The sequence below is a fragment of the Zalophus californianus genome, chromosome 13, assembly GCF_009762305.2.
Source record: "Zalophus californianus isolate mZalCal1 chromosome 13, mZalCal1.pri.v2, whole genome shotgun sequence".
Taxonomy (NCBI): Eukaryota; Metazoa; Chordata; class Mammalia; order Carnivora; family Otariidae; genus Zalophus; species Zalophus californianus.
In genome coordinates, this window is record NC_045607.1 from 81,190,887 (window position 1) to 81,216,023 (window position 25,137).

General features: G+C 37.6%; 1 protein-coding gene across 3 annotated transcripts in view; it reads right to left on the reverse strand.

Moving 5' to 3' along the window:
- C13H9orf85 (chromosome 13 C9orf85 homolog) overlaps positions 1–25,137 on the reverse strand; it is a 78,343-nt gene that overhangs the window by 35,166 nt on the left and 18,040 nt on the right. For all 3 annotated transcript variants that reach the window (XM_035723670.1, XM_027615778.2, XM_027615779.2), the window contains exon 2: positions 5,135–5,241. In XM_035723670.1, the coding sequence (XP_035579563.1) occupies positions 5,135–5,241 (107 nt within the window). The remainder of the gene's footprint in view (positions 1–5,134; positions 5,242–25,137) is intronic.

Genomic DNA, 25,137 nt, shown 5'->3' on the forward strand with positions numbered 1-25,137 from the left:
AAAAAAAATGGGGTGCCTGGCTGGTTCAGTTGGTAGATCATGCAACTCTTGTTCCCAGGGTCCTAAATTCAAGCCCCACGTTGGGCATAGAGCTTACTTTGATTGATGATTGATTGATTGACTGATTGATTAGTGGGGCTATATATATGGTACTCAAGGTGGATAACTTTCATAAACAAGATGGGTGACTATAAAAATTAATATACCATTAGTCTCATAAATGGAAGAAAAAGACATTTTGAATGAATACTACAATAGTGAGAAATCACTGTAGGAGGACAGGAAAACATAGCTTTGGAATGGGATCAATTTGCATTTGAATCTTAACTCCATCTGCTTTACTTTCTGATCTTGGCTAAAATATGTAATCTGTTGGAGCCCAGAAAAAAGGGGGGGAAGCCTCCTTTATTTTTTGTCTTGCATTGCTTGAGGAAGGAGATAATCTCTTAACTATCTGCATTTCCAGTCTAGCTGGAAAATAATGTCAATAAGTGAATTTTAAGTAGAAAATGTCAGGACTCCTTTCTTCTTTAAGAGCTACACAAATCATTTAATATGTATAAGATCTCTCGCTTTTCCAATAATTCAGCTCCACGCTAAAGGTTATTTATAGGATTCCTGAATGACTTGGGACTGACCAAGCATAGTAATGAATGCTTTTATTTATCTTTGGGTTTCTTTTTCAAAAGTCAACACCAGGGCCCTTGAAAAATGAAGTTTTATACAAAAAGATTTAGACTCATTCTGATCCACAATTCTTACATATATAAGTAACCTTTAAGTCTAATAACGATTAAATTAGACCATGTAGGGGTCCAGGAGATGGTGGCACCATAGCAGCCCTGCACAAAGGGATTAGCAGGGACTCCCCTTGAGATCCAAAGACATAAGCCAAAATGACTGGGATCCTACTACAGACTAGCCTGACCTCTGATTAAGTGGCAGGGCATAAAACAAGCTGGTGGCTCACCTCAGCTCTTGTACAGAGAAGAGAAGCTGTGAAAAGCTGGGCATTATCTTCACAAGCCTTTCACTTTATTTCTATAAAGATCTGATGATTTGAGTATTCAATGATATTTAAAACTACCTTATATCCAAGGGTGGTACCAGGATCACACTGTTTACATAGCACCAATGGATGACCTGCCTTTTTACCCCTTCCCTCTCACGACCATCATCCCATCCCCCTCTAGCAAATACATAGTTTTCAGCTCTTCCAGCTCCAGTTAGGACATCTTTTCCAAAAAGTCTCTGGACATGTTTTCAGTAATGGTGAGAAAGTGTTATAAAGAAAATGATTATAAATATCCTGTAGCATGTCACCTCACTGAAAAGGAAACATGAAACATTTTCTGCCAAGTACAAACACGATACAATTTTTGCTTCCATGGTCAAAACAGACAACATGGAAGGGTTTAGATGTCTAATTCTTTTTTGGGTCTAACATTTGGGATTAAATCACAGGGGCAATGGAAATTTGCTAATCATCTGTGGTTTTGATGATTACAAGCCTAACGAATAAGATAAAAGAGCTCCAATTTTCCCAATATTCAGAATATTACTTCATTCCAAAAGAAATGTCACCTATAAATAGCCCCTGCTCCTCTTACGTTTTATGTTCTGTTGAACTTTTCCTTATATACATCATTTGGCTACATGATCTGTGGCAAGAGACAGCTAGACAAGTAAAATACTCAACATTTTAATCAATGACAATATTCACAGTGTCAAAGAAAACTTCTCATACAAATCCTGACAAAAGACAAACTTAACTTCTAAGCAAGATTTGCTTGAGTAAAACATTCAAAGTTTCTAAACAAGTCATGTTACCATCAGCATCTTTCATCAATGCACTTAAATCCCTTACAATGTTAGTAACGTCTTAATATGCAAAGAATGCAATGTGGATATAGGTGAGTTATACTTTCTATGACACTCCCAATCCTGGATCAGAGTTTGAAAGCTAAGGCTTTCCAAAATGCCTAATGTGCCATGTGTTCAGTGTAATGTGAAATTCATGATATTCTAGGCCAGGAAGGTGATGTCCTCAGTAACATGTTGAGACCTTGGTTTAACTAGCAGTTTTCCTTTCACCACGACCAAGTGGGATTTATTCCTGGGCTGCAAGGTTGGTTCAACATCCGCAAATCAACCAATGTGATATAATACATTAATAAAAGAAAGAACAAGAACCATAGGATCCTCTCAATAGATGCAGAAAAAGCATTTGACAAAGTATAGCATCCTTTCTTTTTTTCTTTTTCTTTTTTTTTTTTTTAGTACAGCATCCTTTCTTGACTCAAACTCTTCACAGTGTAGGGATAGAGGGTACATACCTCAATATCATAAAAGCCATCTAGGAAAAACTCACAGCGAATATCATTCTCAATGGGGAAAAACTGAGAGCTATTCCCCTAAGGTCAGGAACATGACAGCGATGTCCACTATCACCACTGCTATTCAACATAGTACTAGAAGTCCTAGCCACAGCAATCAGACAACAAAAAGAAATAAAAGGCATCTGAAACGGCAAAGAAGAAGTGAAACTCTCACTTTTTGCAGATGATATGATACTTTATGTGGAAAAACCAAAAGACTCCACCCCAAAACTGCCAGAACTCATAGAGGAATTTAGTAAGTGGCAGGAAATAAAATCAATACACAGAGGGCACCTGGGTGGCTCAGTTGTTAAGCATCTGCCTTCAGCTCAGGTCATGATCCCAGGGTCCTGGGATAGAGCCCCGCATCGGGCTCCCTGCTCGGCGGGAAGCCTGCTTTCCCTCCCTCACTCCCCCTGCTTGTGTTCCCTCTCTCGCTCTGTCTCTCTCTGTCAAATAAATAAATAAAATCTTGGGGCGCCTGGGTGGCTCAGTCATTAAGCATCTGCCTTCAGCTTGGGTCATGATCCCAGGGTACTGGGATTGAGCCCTGCATCGGGCTCCCTGCTCGGCAGGAAGCCTGCTTCTCCCTCTCCCTTTCCCACTCCCCTTGCTTATGTTCCCTCTCTTGCTGTGTCTCTCTCTGTCAAATAAATAAAATCTTTAATTAATAAATAAATAATAAATAAATAAATAAATAAATCTTTAAAAAAGATGTGGTATATACATAAAATGGAATATTATGCAGCCATCAAAAAATGAAATCTTGCCATCTGTAATGACATGGATGGAACTACAGCGTATTATGCTAAGCGAAATAAGTCAATCTGAGAAAGGCAAGTATCATATGATCTCACTGATACAATGAATTTGAGAAACAAGACAGAGGATCATAGGGGAAAGGAGGGAAAAATGAAACAAGATGAAACTGGAGAGGGAGACAAACCATAAGAGACTCTTAATCTCAGGAAACAAACTGAGGATTGCTGGAGGGGAGGCGGGTGGGAGGGATGGGGTGGCTGGGTGATGGACATTGGGGAGGGTATGTGCTATGGGGAGCGCTGTGAATTGTGTAAGACTGATGAATCATAGACCTGTACCTCTGAAATAAATAATACATTATATGTTAAAAAAAGAAAGAAAATAGTAAGAAGGGAAAAATGAAGGGGGGGAAATCAGAGGGGGAGATGAACCATGAGAGACTATGGACTCTGAGAAACAAACTGAGGGTTTTAGAGCGGGGGTGTGGGGGGATGGGTTAGCCTGGTGATGGGTATTAAGGAGGGCATGTATTGAATGGAGCACTGGGAGTTATATGCCAACAATGAATCATGGAACACTACATCAAAAACTAATGATGTAATGTATGGTGACTAACATAAAATAATAAAATAAAATTTAAAAAATACATTATATGTTAATAAAAAAATTAAAAAAAAAAAACCTAGCAGTTTCTTGATCTCTCATGAATAATCATTTGTTCTACATTAGCTTGGGCTTCTTTATTCCTAAAGATCTTCCTTTAGGCTTGAATGTCTTGTTATCTGTAATTGGGAATTTGTACAATATTAAGTTTCCTTCATTTTGCACCCATCGTGAGCTATTCTGCGGCTAACCTCATCTGCCTTAGGGTGATGGGGAATAGCAGCTCCTGAGGCTTCATTTCCTTGACCTACCCGAAGTTTCTCAAAGAGCTCTGGGTCACTGTACTACCAAAGGTAGTGGCAACATTATCATGAGCTTTCCTGACTCCAAGGACTTCAATGACTCCAAGACAGGACAGAGTTGCTGACCTTTGAGTCTAAGATGTCCACATCCAACCATTCTTTTTCTTTTTTAAGAGTTTTTTAAAATTTTTGAATATATTTATTTTGAGTAATTCCTGCACCCAACATGGGGCTTGAACTCATGACCCCAAGATCAAGAGTCCCATGCTCTTCTGACTGAGCCAGCCAGGCACCCAAAGTTATACCAACATTTAGAGAGAAAACGCCTTTTTAAAAAGATTTTTATTTTTTAGGGAGTCTCTACACCCAACATGGGGCTCTAACTCACAACCTCAAGATCAAGAGTCGCATTCTCCACCAACTGAGCCAGCCAGGTGCCCCTAGAAAGCTACAAATAATATAATAGGCCTATAAACTAAAACTACATGGCTTATATATAGCACAACCAGCTACTGAGAATACAGCAGAAAACACAGTTAATTCGTTCATGGAAATCTAGCCTTGGATAGCACCAACAGTTGCCAAACTTCCCTACTGCTAATTTGGGCCAGCGAGCATAAAACTCATCAGATTTGTTTAAAAGTATCTTCTTTTGCGAGGAAATGCTAAAGAATATGAAAAAAAGACTAAAAAGGGGCACCTGGGTGGCTCAGTTGGTTAAGCATCTGCCTTCAGCTCACTCAGGTCATGATCTTAGGATCAGGCTTTCTGCTCAGCAGGGAGTCTGCTTCTCCCTCTCCCTCTGCCCCGCCCCCTGCTTGTGCTCTTTGTCTCTCTCACCCCTGCTCTCTCTCTCTCTCTGACACATAAATAAAATCTTAAAAACAAAATAAAGAATGGGATGGGAAAGGATGAATCCATTTTATAAAGCAGGAATCAGCATGTAAGATGAAATTCTACATGGGAGAATGGGATTTTTTTCTCCATCTACCTTAATATTTAGTTGGATGCAATTTTGAGTATCAGGGAATGAAATAATAAACTATTATACATATATTATTGGTAAGATAATTAAGAAACATAACTCACCATTTTTTAGGCTTTGACAACAGTTTATATTTGCTATATTTTACACGCCATTCAAGAACTTCTTTACAGTGCTGACAAACTCCATCATGAAGCTTTGCATTAATTTTCTTAAAAACAAACAGAAAAACAAAGTAAGAATTTCACCTGTGAACCAGCATTGCAAACCCCATGAAAAAGGCACATGAGAAATTTAAGTTTTTTTAAATAGTAACCTAAATTTAATCTGCACAACATTTTACGATACACCATGTATTTTTACGTGTATTGCTCAAGTTGGTTCTTTACAAAGGCAAAGTCTTAACTAGGTGTAGCTCAGAATCATCCAAGAAACTTTTTAACCTCTTGGCAGGAATATTTTAGAAAGCCCTTCCCATTGATTCTGATGTGTACAAATGTTAAAACTCAAATTTGTACAGTCAAGATATGTGCCTTTTACGGTATGTAGGTTATACCTCAATAAAAATGCAATAATAAAGAAGAAAACCTTCTTATATATTAAGACTACTGTTTCCAACAATTCAAATCTTACCAAATGAGAACTAAGAAAATACACTAAGAAATTATAGTCCTAAATTGTCAGTGTGTAAGGGAGAGCAGAGACCATGACACCTAAGAAAGAAGTGTCAGGGAAAAGCAGCTGGAAGCACAAAGGCATTTATTCTTCAATTTAATACTTTTCTAGTCTCAAGTAAAGAAGAAATGTTTTAGAAAAGTTGCCTTGCTAATCTGACTTCTTCAAAATAGAAAATAAATGTGTGCATGGGAATATCTGTGGTGGGAAAGGGCTTTATGGGGGAAAAAACACCCCATATTTATTATGATTTTCTTCTCAGAACGTGTTGGGAAATTAGGAGGATGAAAAAAATTTAAATGTATCATGTGTTCTCCCCAACAGTTTTACATTCTATAATATATTCATGCGATTCAGAACCCAGACTATTTATTTGCACTAAGTACTCTGAGAATTCTCTAACTTACTTTGGCTGTGGAAGCCTGGTGTTTGCCTATTGTTGGAATAATGAGTAGAGGACATTTTATGTTTTCTTTGCTTCCTTTGTTTCCTTTTTTAATTTCTCAAGAGGAGAAAGAAAAGGATCACAAAAGATGCAGATTCTTTGGGAGGTTATCTGATGCTAAGTTAAAAGCACGATGTTTAAAGATCATTTGAAAAAAAAAAAAAAACCCAAAACTTTGGAACAGTGCTTTATATTCTTTAAAGTTCTAAAGAAGGTAAAATAATTTGACAAAACATTTACTCATAGAGAAAATATTTCAAGGGTCTTTACAAAAGCCACAAATTAAGCTGTGAATACATTATGTTTGATTTTACCACTATGGTGAAAAACATACTGTTACTTAGGAATTGTGTATGGGTATTCCTTTCTCCCTGCCCTAGATGGAGAATCCCTGGAAAAATAAATTCCACACGACACTATATTCCTTGCTACTAACTGTTGCCAGAAAGAAGGGAATCTGTGTCCAATACCAAACTCCTCTTCTCATCAAACTTGATACATAGCTATCTCACATAAGACTTGCTAAGAAATACCCAGAACTAAAATTCACATTTCATCATTTGTTCTCACTGCCATCTGTTGCCTAGAGTATCCTACAAAAAGCATTACTTATATTTTCCTAACTCTAACAGTAATGGAAACAAACAAATGACTTGAACTATGATTACAATATGAATGTGATATGAACTTTCTTAATAGAATATTCTTAGAAGGCAAAACATTTTGTTACTTGCAATTTTATTACATATAACACATTCTGCGTGTTAACTGGGAAGCATTATTTGGTTTCTTTCTGTTTCTGTATCCAATTTCTGACCAGTTCATCTTGATTTACAAAGCTGCACATAGCTTGGAAACTGGTTTCTTCAGGGTGGATTGGACAATGGAACAAAACAGGTCTTTGTGGAAACTTGTCCTATGAGTGATGTGTGAAACAGTATAAATGGAGATGTTGTAGAAAGTTCACATGACTAACAGGCACTACTACAGAACTGAACTTGATTTTCATGTGTTAAGAAATGAATGAGAGTAAGAATGAAAATGAATGGTACTTTCACTTGAAAAGAGTTGCAAAAAGAAAGAAAATTGTGCACCTTGTCTTACTGTATTTTGGCAAACTAGAAAAAGTGAATTCCAAGTGATGTAAGCAATGAAAGCTAAATCCTAGTTCTAGAATCATTCTGCCCGGAGCAAAGAAGATGGCAATCTTACCTTTCTCACACCTATGTTTACAACTAACCCTGTTTTAGCAATTAATTTTAGCATAATCCTCCTGGTAGAAAGCATAAGTTATTAAGGTTAAGATTTAAGCATGTCCAAATATAAAATCAAAACTTAGTTTTATAAGTACAAAAAAGCCTTTAAAGATCATTTTAAGAAGCTACTTTCCAGACCTTTAAAGGGAAAAAACTTCAGAGACAATTCCACTGAACTTAGGAATCTTAGCTAAAGAAGAAAATCTTATTTATAAATTGAACACTTTCTTTTAAGTTAGAATAAACTTAGGGTGTATGAAAAGACACTCTCACTTAATATATATGCAAAGTCTTAGCCATCATTGATTCATACAACATATTTTATAGTAAATGTTGTTATTCCTCCTGTAAACATTCTGTTGTCAGACAAGGCATCTTTTAAAATGTAATACAGCAAACTCAAGAAGAAATTAGATGAGGACTTTACCACCCAAGAGGCAAACTGCAAATATAATATCTGAATCAACAGGCTGATACTGAAAAATACTTTATAAAATATAAAGTATCCTTTAACAGAAGGAAGATACTATTATGGGGGAAGGAAATTTGAATACCACTCAAGAACAACTAATAATTTTTCATTAGGATTTTTTTGGTACATATTTCTTTCAGAAATGCTAATGGTAAACAATGGCATATTTTACTTCCCTTCATTAATTGAAAAAAAAAGAATTAAAAAACTAAAGTCAAGGAAAATGCCAATTCTAACTGCTGCTAAAAATCCATATCCAAGAAATGGCCTTGTTCTTCCCCCTGTATTACCCCTTCCCCCAAAATAAGGTTTTCGTGCTAATATAGCTACAATAGTATTACTCCCGAAAATACGATTTTTATATCCTATTTATATTTAAAGGTACATATTTTTTAAATTTTCTATTAACATCCCCTTATTCTAAATTTGGTTAGAGGATAAAGGATCTCTAGATTTGGGAGCAAGAACTTATATGATTAATAATAATAACATTAAAAAATCTGTCTTTTTTTAAGATTTTATTTATTTATTCATTTATTTGAGAGAGAGAGAGAGAGAGAGAAACAGCATGAGAGGGGAGAGGGTCAGAGGGAGAAGCAGGCTCCCCACTGAGCTGGGAGCCTGATGTGGGACTTGATCCCAGGACTCCGGGATCATGACCTGAGCCAAAGGTAGTCGCTTAACCCACTGAGCCACCCAGGCGCCCCCAAAATCTTTTAGGTTGTGACTTTCAAATCATAAACTATTTTGTTTTAAATCCTTTTAATATGGCCAGAACATGGTTGGGCATAAAGTATCTTCAAAATCAATATAACCGAGACACATGGGTGGCTCAGTCAGTTAAGCATCTGCCTTTGGCTAAGGTCATGATCCCGGGGTCCTGGGATGGAGCCCCGTGTCTGGCTCCCGGCTCAGCAAGGAACCTGCTTCTCCCTCTGCCTGTCACTCCCCCAGCTTGTGCTCCCTCTCTGATAAATAAAACCTTTAAAAAAAAAACAAAATCAATACAACCAAAAACAGATGAGGGAATCATATTTAAGGGAAAATGAAGGTAGGCAGGGAAAATGATGAAGCACTCAGGAAAGTGTACTTGCTAGAGATGGACCACGAGTGAAATACAAGCTTTCTAAGCAGCCAGTAAAACATGAGCTCCATTCCCTTACCTGCTTCAATGCCTGTAACATGCCCAAAATCCAGTTTCTTGGAAGTAGTACAACTATTCTGGTTACTGAAACCCAAAGTCTGGTCTTTCCCTGAAAGGACCCCATATGATACAGTAAGCCATGCTCTCAACAACACCCTTACAATATAAAGCATTTCACAGAGCTGTTTTCTACCAGGGTTCTCCAAGTAGTCTGGTGTTACATAATGTGAAACACAGTTTGGTAAAAGTTGTTCTCAGGGGTACAATGTAGGTACAGATGCCTGATATTAATAGGATCTACAGGAATGCACCACATATAATAAGGTCATCATAAGTAGTATTCCTCTTAACCGAGTTCTAAAAACATCCACCTCTATTATGAAAAATTTCAAACATGCAGAAAGAAGTTACAACAATACTAATGCATAGCCATATACACATTATCTAGAAACAACTCTTAACATTTTTTTGTAAGATTTTATTTATTTATTTGAGAGAGAGAATGAGATAGAGAGAGAGCATGAGAGGGGGGAGGGTCCGAGGGAGAGGCAGACTCCCCGCTGAGCAGGGAGCCCGATGCGGGACTCGATCCCAGGACTCCAGGATCATGACCTGAGCCGAAGGCAGTCGCCCAACCAACTGAGCCACTCAGGCGCCCCAACTCTTAACATTTTTTAACCCGTTTTCTTTGTGTGTGTACACTTAAACTAAGCTGCAGACATTGGGTGCTTTACCTCTTAATCATATATATCCTAGAAATACTTTCTCTTAATTAACCACACTACTGTTACACTTCAGAAAAAATGAAAAATAACTCTCTACGTCATTGAATGTAGCCAGTCTACACTGAAATTTCCTCACCTGCTCCCTGCCCTCTAAATCAGTATTCAAGTACTATTCAATGGTTATCTCTCTTCTGTTCTAAAAGGATTTCTTTTTTTTTTCTTTTTTTTTAAGAGACAGAGAGCAAGGGGGAGGGGCAGAGGGGAAGGAGAGAGAGAGAATCTCAAGCAGGCTTCATGCCCAGCACAAAGCCCAATGACAGAGGGCTCGATCTCACAACCCTAAGATCATGACCTGAGCCAAAGTCAAGAGTCAGACACTTAACTGACTGAGGCACCCAGGCGCCCCAGGATTTCCCTCTTTTATCCTCTACTGCACTAATATTTTTGAAAATAGCAGGCAAGTCGTCTTTGAAAACATCCCACATTCTGGGTATGTCTGATCGTTTATTCACAGTGTAATTTAACTCATTGCTTTATCTATCATACTTCCATAAAATGGAAGTTAGGTTTAAAGGCTTGCTTAGATCCCAGTGTAACATTTTTTGATAAGAGTAGTTCATATTTGCTGCTGCTGCACACTTCATATTACTCCCCCACAGAAGGCACAAAATGTCCAGTTCTCACCTAGTCAGGGATATGAAATTTGATTTGGTTAAGATGGTGACTCCCTCTGATCTCCTCCAATTATAAAGATTACCAATAACCTATGCGGGTCATGCCAATATACTGTTCCACAATACATTTCATCTCATGGTTTAGTACCCATTCAAGACCCTTTGCCTGAATCCATTATTTTATTTTATCTATTCACTTATTTATTTGGTAAGTTAAGTAAGTAAGCTCTACGCCTAATGCAGGGCTTGAACTCACAACTCTGGTATCAGAGGTCGCATGCTCTACTGACTGAGCCAGCCAGGTGCTCCTGAATCAATCATTGTAAATGTTAACTCTATCATTCTTTGTACATTCACTAAATTTTTAAAAAAGGTTCCTAGCTGGGGGGTACCTGGGTGGCTCAGTCAGTTGAGTGTCCCGCTCTTGATTTCAGCTCAGGGCATGAGATAGAGCCGCACGTTGGGCTCTGTGCTCAGTGTGGAGTCTGCTTGAGAGTCTCTATTTCCCTCTCCCTCTCCCCCCACTTGCACTAAATAAATAAATAAATAAATAAATAAATAAATAAATAAATAAATAAATAAAATCTTAAAAAAAAAGTTACCAGCTGGGGGTGCCTGGCTGGCTCAGTCAGAAGGACATGCGACTCTTGATCCCAGGGTCATGAGTTGGAGCCCCACACTGAGTGTAGAGATTACAAAAATAACTAAGTAAACTTAAAAAAATAATTAAAAAAAATAAGAATAAAATGGTTACCAGCTGAAGTCAGTTTTGAGGGACAATGCATATATTATATATACATATAATAAAATTTGCCCATTTTAGACGTACAGTTGTATGAATCTGACAACCAAAATATAGAATATTTTCATTACTCTAAAAGGTTGTCTCATGGTCCTTTGTTGTCAATTCCTTCTACCAGTCCCCAGGCAATGCTGATTTTTTTTTAAGATTTTATTTATTTATTTGACAGAGAGAGACACAGCAAGAGAGGGAACACAAGCAGGGGGAGCAGGAGAGGGAGAAGCAGGCTTCCCACGGAGCAGGGAGCCCGATGTTCCTATTTTGCCTTTTTTAGAATGTCATATAAATGGAATATGGATAAAGTATACAGCTATTTGCAGAGCTCATGCCTTTTTATTGGTGAATGGCACTCCATTGTACAGATGTGCTATAATAACATTTATTCATTCACCATTTGAAGGGCATTCTGAGTTGTTTCTAGTTTGGGGTAGTAATATTTGCGTATGAGTTTTTGTGTAGACATTTTTTATTTATTTTAGGTTAATACCTAAGAATAATATTGTTGAATTGTGTAACAATTTTTTTTTGCTTTAAATTTTTATTTATTTATTTATTTGAGAGAGAGCACATTCCTTCATAAGCAGGGGGAGGGGCAAAGGAAGACAGAGCGAGAATTTCAAGCAGACTCTGCACTGAGCATGGAGCCTGATGCAGGGCTCAATTTCATTACCCTAACTAAGATCATGAGCTGAACTGAAGAGTCAAAAGCCTACCCAAGCTGTCCCTGTGACAATTTTTTGCTTAACTTTTCTTCTTCTTTTTTTTTATTAAGATTTTATTTATTTATTTGACAGAGAGAGACACAGCGAGAGAAGGAACACAAGCAAAGGGGGAGTGGGAGAGGGAGAAACGGGCCTCCCACCGAGCAGGGAGCCCAATGCGGGGCTCGATCCCAGGACCCTGGGATCATGACCTGAGCCAAAGGTAGATGCCCAATGACTAAGTCACCTAGGCACCCCTCTTTTTGTCGTTTTTTTTTTTAAGATTTATTTATTTGAGAGAGAGAACATGAGCACGAGCAAGGGGTGGGGCAGAGGGAGAGAATCTCAAGCCGACTCCCTGCTGAGCACGGAGCCAGACACAGAGCTCCATTCCAGAGCCCAAGACCATGGCCTGAGCTGAAACCAAGAGTTGGATGCTCAGCCTACCTAGCCACCCAGGTGCCCCTCTGCTTAATTTTATAAGAAATCAATGCTTTTTCGGGGCACCCGGGTGGCTCATTCGGTTAAGTGTCTGCCTTCGGCTCAAGTCATTTTACCATGATCCTAGGATCAAGTCCCGCATCAGGCTTCCTGCTCAACGGGAGCCTGCTTCTTCTCCTTCTCCCTCTGCTGCTCCCTGTACTTGTGCTCTCTCTCTCTCAAATAGATAAATAAAATCTTAAAAAAAAAACAACTAATACTTTTTCAAAGTGGCTATACCATTTTCCATTCCCACTAACCATGTATAAAGATCCAGTTTTTCCACATCATTTCTAGTGCTTGAAATTGTAAACATTTTTTATTTTAGCCATTAGAATAAGTGTATAATATTATCTCATTATGGTTTTAATTTGCATCTCCTTAATAATTAATAATGTTGAGCATCTTTTCATGTGCTTACTTGCCATCATGTATTTTCCTTAGTGTCTGTTCAAATCTTTTGCCTATTGTTTTCAACTGAGTTGTTCATTTTCTAATTACTAAGATATGAGGAGGGTTCTGTATATACTCCTGATAATGTGTTTTGCAAATATATTCTACCAATCTGTGCTTTTATTTTCATTATCTTTTTTCATTATCTTAACAGTGCTTTTCTAAGAGAAGAACTCTGTAATTTCAATGAAGAACAACTCATTTTTATAGAAAGACACGTAGAGCTTACTTATTCAATTTTTTTTATAGACCTTGCATTTTATGTCAAACCTAAGAAGTCTTTGAAGAATCATGAAGATGTTCACCTATATTTTTGACTAGAAGTTCAGTAATTTTAGGTTTTACATTAAATCTATGATCCATTTTGAATTAATTTTTCTACATGGTGCAAAACACTAGTAAAGGTTCATTTTAAATTAAATATGGGAGACGCCTGGGTGGCTCGTCAGTTAAGTGGCTGCCTTTGGCTCAGGTCATGATCCCAGGGTCCTGGGATCAAGTCCTGCCTGCCACTCCCTCTGCCTGTGCACGCACTCTCTCTCTTTCTCTCTCTGTCAAATAAATAAGATCTTTTAAAAAAATTTAAAAAAAATTAAATATGGACATCCATGTTCCAACACCACTACACTGCATTTGTATCCTTGTCAAACATTTAGTATGTGTGCATCCATTCTATCACATTAATCTGTAGTACTCTTTCATCCATACCACCTTGTCTTGATTAGTGTTGCTTTATGGTCTTGAAATTAGTACTGTGCATCCTCCAACTCTGTTCTTTTTCCAAATTGTTTTGACTATTCTAGTTCCTTTGCTTTTCCATAAACATTTTGGTTTGTTGATTTCGATAAAAAAGCTATGATTGTGATTAGGATTACACTGAAACTATGAATAACACTGGGGGAGAACTGACATCTCAACAGCATTGAATCTTCCAAACAATGAGCCCTACATTCCTGAGATAAGCCCCACTTGTCTGTGATGTATTGTATTTTTATTTATTGGTGAATACAATATGCTAAAATTTTGTTGAAATTTTTGTGTCTAAATTCAATGAGAGATTTTGGCCCATAGTTGTTCCGGTTTTCTCTTACAATGCCTTTGTCTAGCATTGATGTCTAATTCAGTTGCTAGAGAATCATGTGCAAGGGTTAAAAAGACTTAAAATAGGAATAAAGACTTTATGTATCTTAGAAGAAGAATAGAGTATTAAAAATCTTGTAGAATAAGCTCAAATCCTATTTTTAAATGTTAAAAGTACATTTACATGTTTAAAAGTATTTTACAGAACACTTTTAGGACTCAACTTTTCAAGTGGATAAATATGAAATGGGACAGAGGAGAAGACAGAGTTCAAACTTTACATGGAAATCCCTTTTGTATTCTGTCCAGCAGTCTATAACTTTGTTCATCTTCTTACTGCTTAGTTTTGCAACTACAGTGGTTCTTTCCCTTTAATACTTTTCCCTACTGTGTATTAACAATGCTATACTAGATTATACGGTTTTCTTAGGATAGGAATTACCTCTGCAGATGAAAAATAACTTTACTGATCAATTTTATAGATTTAAAACAGTATGAGTATTTATATCTAAATATTCATATTAGAGAAATGTTATAATACAGATAAAGAAAAAAAGACAAGTCCATCACTCAGATTCTATAATTTCCAGCCTTTTAAGTATATTTATAAAACTTTGCGGTTTTTTTCTGTACATGTTGTTTTATAACTTGTCATTATTTTTTTTCATATTAATATATATTTTGAAAGCTTGTTTTTATTGACTGCAGTATATTCTCTCAGAGTAGTATGGTCACTTACCTAACCTATTTCTTATTATTTGACAATTTGGTTGTCTCCAATTCCTGACTGAATAGAGATACAGATATGTAAATATTTTTTAAAGTAACCTCTACGCCAATGTGGGGCTTGAACTCATGACCCCAAGATCAAGAATTGCATGCTCTACCTACTGAGCCAGTCAGGCTCCCTTGAATATACATATTTTTTAACGTATTATTTTATAAACATCAGGAAATGTCTAATGAACTTGCAAATTCTCATCACATTATATTTACACATAAATTCTGGTCCCATTTCAACGAAAGAGTGAAAATAACAGGAATTTTATCAGAGGTAAAAACTCACAGTAAAGAATAACTGTCCCTTATTTTTTTAATATATGTATATTTAACTTTTATTTTAAGTAGGCTTCACACTCAACATGAGGCTTGAACTCACTACCCCAAGATCAAGAGTCACCACTCCATCAACTGAGCCAGCGGGGTGTCCCTAATTGTCCCTTTCTTGAATCAAGTATATAATTACATGGATATTGAAGCAAATGTTCCTAATATTGCCTATAAAAATTTGCTTTGCCTTTTTATCCAGGTGGTTAAGATTTTAAAAAGAATAGAAAACACTGCCATTTTTCTTTTCAAAAAGGGAATTAAAAAATACTCTTGTGGGCTGCCTGGGTGGCTCAATCGGTTATGATCCCAGGGTCCTAGGACTGAGTCCTGCATCCGGCTCCTTGCTCAGGGGGGAGTCTGCTTCTCCCTCTCCCTCTGGTGCTCCCCCTGCTTGTGCTTTCTCTCACTTTCTCTCCTGCTCTCTGTCCCACTCTCTGTCAAATAAATAAATAAAACCTTAAAAAAAAATACTCTTGCTATAATCAACTTAATATCACATTTAGACCACCACTAATAAATATGTCATCCAGGATATCAATACTGAGTTCTAGTGACTTCAAACTTTCAAATCTACAAGCTTCTTTTAGTGTGATAAAGAAGTAGTAAGTTCGAATGTGCACTACTCTCAGAAATACCTTATTTGGATTAAGTCACTGAGTCTTACTATTTTTATGTATTTTATTATTTCACAAAATGAGCTGGTCATATAAATAGCCTAGAAATACTTTTGAAGTGCATTCTGATAGTAAAACTGGTTTTACTGTCATTTAAGGAAAAATATAAAAGTTACTATAGGCTTACTTCTTTTTAGGAAATCATTTGTCTAATATAACTAATTATAGATTAGCTACCAACATTTACGATTTTTCACAAAAAATTCAGGACAAGTCTCCTTTAAGTAAAATAGTACTCTAGGGTTCTAAAATACTTTACATACATACATATAGCAAATACACAAATATTTGTTACCAATATTTGATTTTTTACTATATAAAATTCTAATTAAAAGATAACCTAAAGCAAGGGGCGCCTGGCTGGCTTAGTCAGAAGAGCGAGCAACTCTTAATCTTAGGATCATGAGTTTGAGCCACATACTGGGTGTAGAAATTACTAAAAAAAGTAAATTTAAAAAAAAAACACACACTAAAAAAAAACCCAAAACCAAAACAGCAAAAAACAAAAGAAAAAGAAAAAGAAAAGGAGAAAAAAAATAGGGGCACCTGGGTGGCTCAGTAAGTTGAGTTTCTGACTCTTGATTTCAGCTCAGGTCATGAGCTCTGGGTAGGGCTTCGCACTGGACATAGAGTGCACTTGGGATTCTCTCCCTCCCTCTGTCCTTCCCTCCCCTCATGCGCACACATTCACATGCTCTATCTTTCAAAAACCAAACCAAAACCAAACCAAACCAAACAAAAAGATACCTAAAGCATAAAGTGGGGTATATTTCTACTACAAGCTAAAATAATTAATTTTCTTCCCCAAAGTCTACTCCATCTTCCTCCCATTCACTCTATATTAATCATAAGTCCTTAAAGAATCAATACCAAACTGAGAGAAGTGAAAATATACACGAGAAATACTCAAACTGGGGAGCCTGGGTGGCTCAGTCGTTAAGCATCTGCCTTCAGCTCAGGTCAAGATCCCAGGGTCCTGGGATCAAGCCCTGCATCAGGCTCCCTGCTCCGTGGGAAGCCTGCTTCTCCCTCTCCCACTCCCCCTGCTTGTGTTCCCTCTCTTGCTGTCTCTCTCTGTCAAATAAATAAAATCTTAAAAAAAGAAAGAAAGAAATACTCAAACTGGTCCTCTTACTCAATAAACTTACAATATAAGCTTTTTATAGTCAAGAAATAATATTTGAGTCCCTCTCCCACTTTGTTACTGCTGGAATCTTTAACAAGTGACATCTGCAAAAATAAACAATTCCATTTTCATCCAAACACTGAATATAAAATGAGTCCGGATCATCCCAAACAGAGGACTATTCTCTCAATAAGTGGCTAGAGCTATTGTCCGTTGGAATTATACAGAGAAGGCCTGTGTACAAACTACCCAAGCTAGCTACTGATTTATTTCAGCAGGCAAGCAAACTACCCAGATTTTCACTGACAAACCTTAATGCAAACAGACACTTAAGTGGAGTCACACCTGCTTACAGACAGAAACATGCTGTTGCAATATCTTCCGGCAGTTAAAGAAACATATCTTAAAAAGCATTTTTCCCAAAGTATATTTACTCATTTACTCTAAGAAAAATTAAAATAAGTTAGTGCTGTGCATTTTAACAAGCAAATATTTCTACAAGATACTAACAACCAAAACTGCATTGTTAAACTGATCAATGACATCTTTATATTTTTTAAGATTTTATTTATTTATTTGAGAGAAAGTGAGCGAGCAGGGGGGAGGGGCAGAGGGAGAGGGAGAAGGAGACTTCCTGCTGAGCAGGGAGCCCCATGCAGGACTTGATCCCAGGATGCTGGTATCATGACCTATGCAGAAGGCAGATGCTTATCCGACTGAGCCACCCAGGCACCCCTCAATCACAGCTTTAAAAAGGTGTAGTCAACAACAACAAAAGAGTTGTTGCAACTCTTTGCAATAAAGAGTACTCTGGCATGAAGATTTTTAATTCTGTCCATTTTGTTCGAAAAGGCACAATTTGGGAGGACATGTTACAATGTTAAAAAAATATTTTTATGGAAGGACCCACAACACAATGCTAAAAACAAATGATAAGCAGAACATTAGAATAATCTCCCAGCAACAAAAGAGATTTTGCCTTCTAATTAAAACGTGAGCACTTAATATTTTAAGATGATGTGATGCCAATTATCTTTGAGCCATCTTCATTATTAAGTATGGGACATTTCTGGTAAATAAGTAACCCAAGAACAACTTCTCTAAATAGAAATAAATAGGGGCGCCTGGGTGGCTCAGTCGTTAAGCGTCTGCCTTCGGCTCAGGTCATGATCCCAGGGTCCTGGGGTCGAGCCCCGCATCGGGCTCCCTGCTCCGTGGGAAGCCTGCTTCTCCCTCTCCCACTTCCCCTGCTTGTGTTCCCTCTCTGGCTATGTCTCCCTCTGTCAAATAAAAAAAAAATCTTTATAAATAAATAAATAAATAGAAATAAATAGCCTTACTATCAGAGCAGTTCTATGGGAAGTAAGTCTCTTCTTCCTCAAAATTTTGCTATAAATGATCAAAATGTCAATGGTTTTATCTAAAAATAATTTTTGTCTTTCCTGGAAAAAAGACCTTACAAAGTAGGATCATAACCCCAACTCCATTTGCTCCTTCTCAAGATCCTTTGCTGAGGCTTCCTCCTCTGATTACCCCTTAAAAATATCCATTCCCCAATATTTATTTAGTCATCCATTCATGCATTCACTCACTCACTCATTTTGTCTCTGTCTCTTCAACCAAGGTGCCTGCTCAGTGCTCCTTTCTTTCCACATTATGTATTTACTCTTGGTCAGCTGAACCTGTAACCACAGCCTCAACAAGGAACTCAATGAAGATTATAACCAAACCTATGTCCCTAGTCCTACTGTCTCTCTGGCAGTCCTGATATTTCAGACTGCATGCACAATATTCACATTCCTCCTCATGCAAATCCTTGAAATACCTCAAATTCATGGACTAAAAAACAATCACTATCTTAGCAATAAAATCTGTTTCTCCTTTGTTCCAAACTTCATCTTTAGAAAGTCTTCTTATAGGCACAGGTACAAAAATCTCAGGTCACCTTAGACTTCTCGCTCTCCTTTTCAATGCCAATACTGACAGAATCAATTTTTCCACAATGTCCCCATGTCTTCTACTTTATATCCCCTCACTTCCTTGTATCAGGTCCTTATTTCTGATCTGCATTACTGAAGTAGCATCCCAAATGAAGATGGATGGGGAGTGAGGAAGATAGAGAAGGGGAGACCAAGCCATCAACACTTAGTTTCAATAGACATCTCTCCATAACTCTCCTCTAGTCAGAAACCTACACTCTTTTTTTTTTTTAAGATTTTATTTATTTATCCGACAGGGAGAGACAAGCAAGAGAGAGAACAGGCTGGGAGCCCAATGCGGGGCTCAATTCCAGGACCTCGGGACCATGACCTGAGCCGAAGGCAGACGCGTAATGACGGAGCCACCCAGGCACCCCAGAAACCTACACATTTTAAGGCACTCCTAAGACTGATATTCAGAACTCTCTGCAATTTGATCCCTACTTTTCTTTCTGGTCCTATCTCCTGTTTTTGCTCCCTATGCATTTAAGCACTCCTAACTAAACCAATCTGGTAGTACAGAAACTGCACTGTGCCTCTTCTTTGTTCTGCCTGCACCACATCTCCTTTTGCTCAGTATATGCATACTGAAGTTTAATTCTTCGTTCACATTCCAGCTTTGCTTTCCAAGCAATCACCCCAGATCCACTGTACTATCTCCTACCTCATTCAATTCAGAATATGTACACAACACTTACAATGGCTGGGCCATATGAGATATTAGAGATGCAAGGTTAAAAAAAGAGCGAGGTAAGGTCCTTGCCTTTGAGCAAGTAAGCAGGCAAATGAAAAGAGTTTTGACACTGGGGAAATTGCTTTGAGATCATCCTCTACCTAACAAAGTCCAGTACACAGGGAAGACCTTGTGGAAGCATGAGAAAGCATATGGTCCTTCTGGGAAACTGCAAACACAACAGCTGAACAATAGGGTGTGACGAGAAGGAGAGGAATGAGCTAAACTGTAAGAGGAATTGCCTGCTAAGTTAAAGAATTTCGACTCTTAAATAGGGAAGGAACCCCCTTAAATAGGGATTGGACAGGATCCTAAGGTGTAATTAAAGACAAGACTGGAGGGAAGTATGGAGATCAGTAAGGAAGTTGCTACAGTCACCTAGAATTATATACTAAAACACTAAATTTGGCTGTAGTAGTAGAGATAGAGATGGGCACAGGCATGGGAGGCAATAAAGACACAGAAATGATCTGGATTCAGTAAAGAAAACAGATGACTACAAGAGAATTGGAGCAAAGCCAAAACTCCAAGGGAAGAGTGACTTTTAAGTCAGTTCTCAAACTCCAGGGTACATAAGACCCAACTGGAAAACATATTTAAAAATCATATTTCCAGGGGCACCTAGCTGGCTTAGTCAGAAGAGCATGTGACTCTAGATCTCAGTGTTGTGAGTTTGAGCCCCACGTTGGGGTGTAGAGATTACTAAAAATAAATAAACTTTAATAAATAAATAAATTATTTAAATTAAATTAAAATCAGATTTCCAGGCCCCACTCCCTGAGATTTTGATTTTGTAACTCAGGAGCTGTTGCACGGATTATGCTTTGAGAACCTGTGGTTGAAGGATGGGGGTATGCTCTGGAGCAAGAAGGGGCTCAGACAGGGTGGGCTTCTGGAAAGACAACCCCTCCCACCTTCCCAAGGTAGACCTAAATGTGCAAACAGAGAGTATGATCCTTGGAAAGCTAGTCACATAGACTAATGCATCAAATATGGGGGAAGGTAATTACCAGAATAGTCTCAGGTGTGGTTTGAGGACCATGTACATTGGAATTGCCTGTGAGGCTTGTTAAGAATGATGATTCCTGGACTCAACCTAAGAACTACTGATTGAGAATTTCTGGCAACTGGGATTCTGCACCTTACACAAGCTTTCCAGATGACCCTTAAGCATGCCAAAGTTTAAGAACTGCTGTTGTAGGCAGCAGAAGTAGACATTTCTAGAAAGAAGAGTATATTCCCTACCTCACCTCTGCTACTGAAAGTACTACTACAAAGGAGGTGATATACTTTTCCTCAGAAAGAAAGTTATGATTATTACAATTGAAACACCATTAGTGTCGGTAAGAAATGATGATGATAATAAATGACATTTATATACTGTCTTCTGCTTAAAACTCCATATTTACAGCTAAGTTATAACGTCCTCACAATTACCTTGGGGGATAAATAGTATTATTCCTACTTTATAGATGAAACAAATCTGGACAGGTTTAATAATCTAACTACAGTTGCACAGAATACAACCAGGACTCAAGACCAAGGCCTCTGACTCCAAATACCATATTCTGCCCCAGTATTCCATATTGCCTCTCTTTCAGGAATTAAATCTCAGTCTGATTCCTACTTTCACCACTGAGAGCATCACTTCATTGGGAAGATGCACTCTGATTTCCAACCAAGTGAATGAAAGAAATATTTGAAACATATAATGATACAACCAGCCTCCTTGTTTTCTAGAATAATGTATCAAATATCTAAATCACCAGAAAGACCTCAGAACTGACAGGAAAAGCTATGTTAGAGACATAAATCAGGAATCCAGAAAAGCTATTAAGAAGCTTTCCTAAATTTTATATCAAAAGACATCACCCCAAAATGTAATTTATCCTCAATTCTCACTCATGTATAATGTCCTTTAATTCAGATGTGGTTCACAATGATACAACACTGTACAGAAACTGTTTTCTACCCTGATTTCCTCATAGTCAGGAAAAATAGAATTTATATCAGTAGTTTCTAACCTTCATTCCTATTCCTGGGATTTAAGCCAAATCTAAACATGTTGAAAATTAGGAAATCATTTCTTCTTTGTTCTTCCCTATTTTTCCAATTTTATTGAGAAATAATTGACATACATCACTGTGTAAGCTTAAGGCATAAGGAATGATCGTTTGATTAACATATATTGTGAAATAATTATCACAACAGATTCCACTACTATCCATCTTCTCATTTAGATATAATAAAAAGAAGAAGAAAGGGGAAAAAATCATTAGTTTTAACCCTGCCTTAGTCATAGAATCAAATGGCAAACCAAATCTCAAATAGTTAGGGAATCTAAAATTAAAGACATGCTGGGAAATCAGGCTTTTTCTAGATCAGTGATTCTCAACCTTCCTTTCTGCCTCTACTGTTCACATCCCCGTGTTAATCTCATCATCACATACAGGAAATGTCCTTTAAAAAAAAAAAAAAGATTTTAAGCAATCTCTACACCCAACGTGGGGCTCGAACTCACAACCCCGAGATCAAAGGTCACACGCTCTTTCAACTGGGCCAGCCAGGCACCCCAATACAGGAAATGTCTTTTTTTTTTTTTTTTTTTAAGATATAATCCTTTCCTTGTTTTTCTTTTTTTTTAAAGATTTTATTTATTTATTCATGAGAGACAGAGAGAGAGAGAGAGAGAGAGAGAGAGAAGCAGGCCCCCAAGGAGCAGGGAGCCCGATGTGGGACTCGATCCCAGGACCCTGGGATCATGACCTGAGCCGAAGGCAGACACTTAACCATCTGAGCCACCCAGGCGCCCGAAATGTCTTTTTTAATAGAGATTTTATTTATTTACTTGAGAGAGAGCACACAAGCAAGGAGAGGGGTAGAGGGAGAGGGAGAAGAGACTCCCCACTGAGCAGGGAGCCTGACACGGGGTTCCATCCCAGGACCCTGGGATCCTGACCTGAGGCGAAGGCTGACACCTAACCAACTGAGCCACCCAGGCACCCCAGGAAATGTCTTAATTAACAAGAGTAACGAGTATTTGGGGAAGGACAGGGAAGAGAGATCCGGAGACACTGTCTCCTAACACAGAATGTCTCTATCAAAATTAAAGGAGGTAAAGTTTCTATCTTCTCAAGAGAGCTTCTACTGTACTTATCATTTAACTCTCTGCCTGGTTGTTTACAGTTCCTAGTCAATATTCTTTTGCTTATTCAAGTCCATGAGTGCAAGGGACATGTCTGTACTTTGTTCAGGTGTCTGGACAAAAGCATACTTAGGGAAGTGTTATTTGTTTACACGGTTTATTATAAAACAGGTATTTTTGGTGTTCACTATAAAAATAATACCAAACTAATTTTTACACAGAAGACTGCTATCGTAAACCTATAAACCGCATGTCTAATCCTTTATAAAAATTCTCTCTGCTGCTATTCTTAGAACATTCCTGTGGCTAGGGCAAGCATAATTATCTTCATTTTGCAGATGAGAAACCTAAGGCTCAGAGAATTAAGAGATTTGCTTGAGGTCACACAATTAATCAGAAGCAGCAGAGGCAGAACCCATAAAAAGATGCCTTTTAGTTTAGGGCATTCTACTAAAGTTACAAGTAGAAAGTGTTCCCCTACAGCTTTCAAGGTTTTCTAAATATTAAAAGAAAAAAAAATTGCAGAGTATACATTTCAATTTGTACTCTGTTTGGACTAAAATTCTAACACTGGTACCTTGTTTTGCAAATAGGGCCAAACCTGCCGGCCTATTTGTAAGGTAACCTTGCAGTATTATACATTATTTGTTTAAAAAAACACAAAATAAAATTCCAAAGTTAAGAAAAACTCATTTAGGAGAGAAAATATTATCTTTGCTAGGCAATGTTCTAAAAGAGGAGGATTTACTTTCTACCATGCTCCTCAGAGATTTTCAATGCAAAGACCTAAATTCAATTCAAAGACCTAAACAATAAATGGTAACTAAGTGGTGAGCCAAATGGACTATGTATGATTGGAATGCAAAAAGCCTATTCAAGCAGCAACTGTGTAGTGTCATGAGGCAACACACGTTTTTATAAGCACTCATTAACAGTTAGTCACAATTTGAGATCTTGTCCAACTGGTATGGTATGCCCCAAGTTAGTGATCTTAAATGAGACAAAAATGACTCATCATTGTTTAACGTGTATTAAACAAAAAAGGATAATATTCATTTCCTCTTAATAGAATATTTTAGGATTTTATGGATTAACTCTTTCAAGCATAATAAGTGGTAAGTAATGTCCACAAACCAAATGATTTTACCTCTTAAAATAAATCAATATTGTAAGTCATTTACTTGGGGGAAGATATACGAGGACAATTACCATATTGAAGCTAGTTAACTTCTTCAAAGTTAGTCACCTTGTTCAGGTCATACTAACATGTCATAACAATAATCAGTATATGCTGAAAATTGATTCAGAAGCTAAGTCACTTAAGGAAAATATTAGGTTTGTGCCATGATTCATTCTGTTCAGAGTTCAGTATTCACTTATGACTTACCTAACTTGAGCGGAGAACATTTTCTCATTTTTTTTAAGATATTTATTTATTTATTTGAGAGAAAGAGCATGGGGGGGGGGGGGTCAGAGGGAGAAGCAGACTCCCCGCCAAGCAGGGAGCCCGATGTGGGACTCGATCCTAGGACTCCAGGATCATGACCTGAGCCGAAGGCAGGCACTTAACCAACTGAGCCACCCAGGTGCCCCATTTTCTCATTCTTAAAAGGAAAACAAAGATGTTTTTGATGACAAGGATATAAAAAGCTAAGGGATAAAATTAAGGTGTATCCTGAATGAAAGATGCAAATCACCTGTAACAAAACACTACTACATTTTATTTCTATAGATTTTTAAAAATCTGAATCTGTCCTTTAATGCTTCTCATTTTCTTCTCACATTATCCCTGTGTATAAGCAAGAAGGTGGTATTGTTATTTATTGTTATCCTAATTTACAGAGTTGATATAACTTACCTATGGTTATAGAGTGACTCAGTAGCCACACCAAGAGTCTGAAAAGTCTATGGTGCTGCCCTGACTCCAAGCTTAGGACTTCTTCCAACATGTCAAACTATAAAATGTGTCATGGATTAGAATTAAATATAGCATGCATTATGATTATCTCTCTGCTGCCTCTAGGAACAATCCAAAAAAGTATGAGCTCAAATGTACTCAGCACTATGCCAGGCATCTCAAGGATTCAGAAGATTTATGATGTACAGTCCCTTCCACACGGTGCTTAACATTTGGTTGGGGAGACAAAAATGATGGGCATGAAGTAAATCTGAAGAGTGAACAATATTTATTAAGAGTTAAAATGGTGTTTAAAATAAGAGATTGGCTGGCATCTTCCAACCGAGCTTTTGGAAAGACTAGGATTGAGGGGGAGTCAGTAGCGATCCAGTGCTAATGAGAGACTTGCAGATTTAAAAACACTATCATTTCATTTAGCCCCATCCCAATGGGACAAAGTGAGGGAGTCATGTATCTGCTAATTATGACAAATTTGCAAAGGTGTCACAGAGTATTGCATTTTAGGTCTTCGAAGA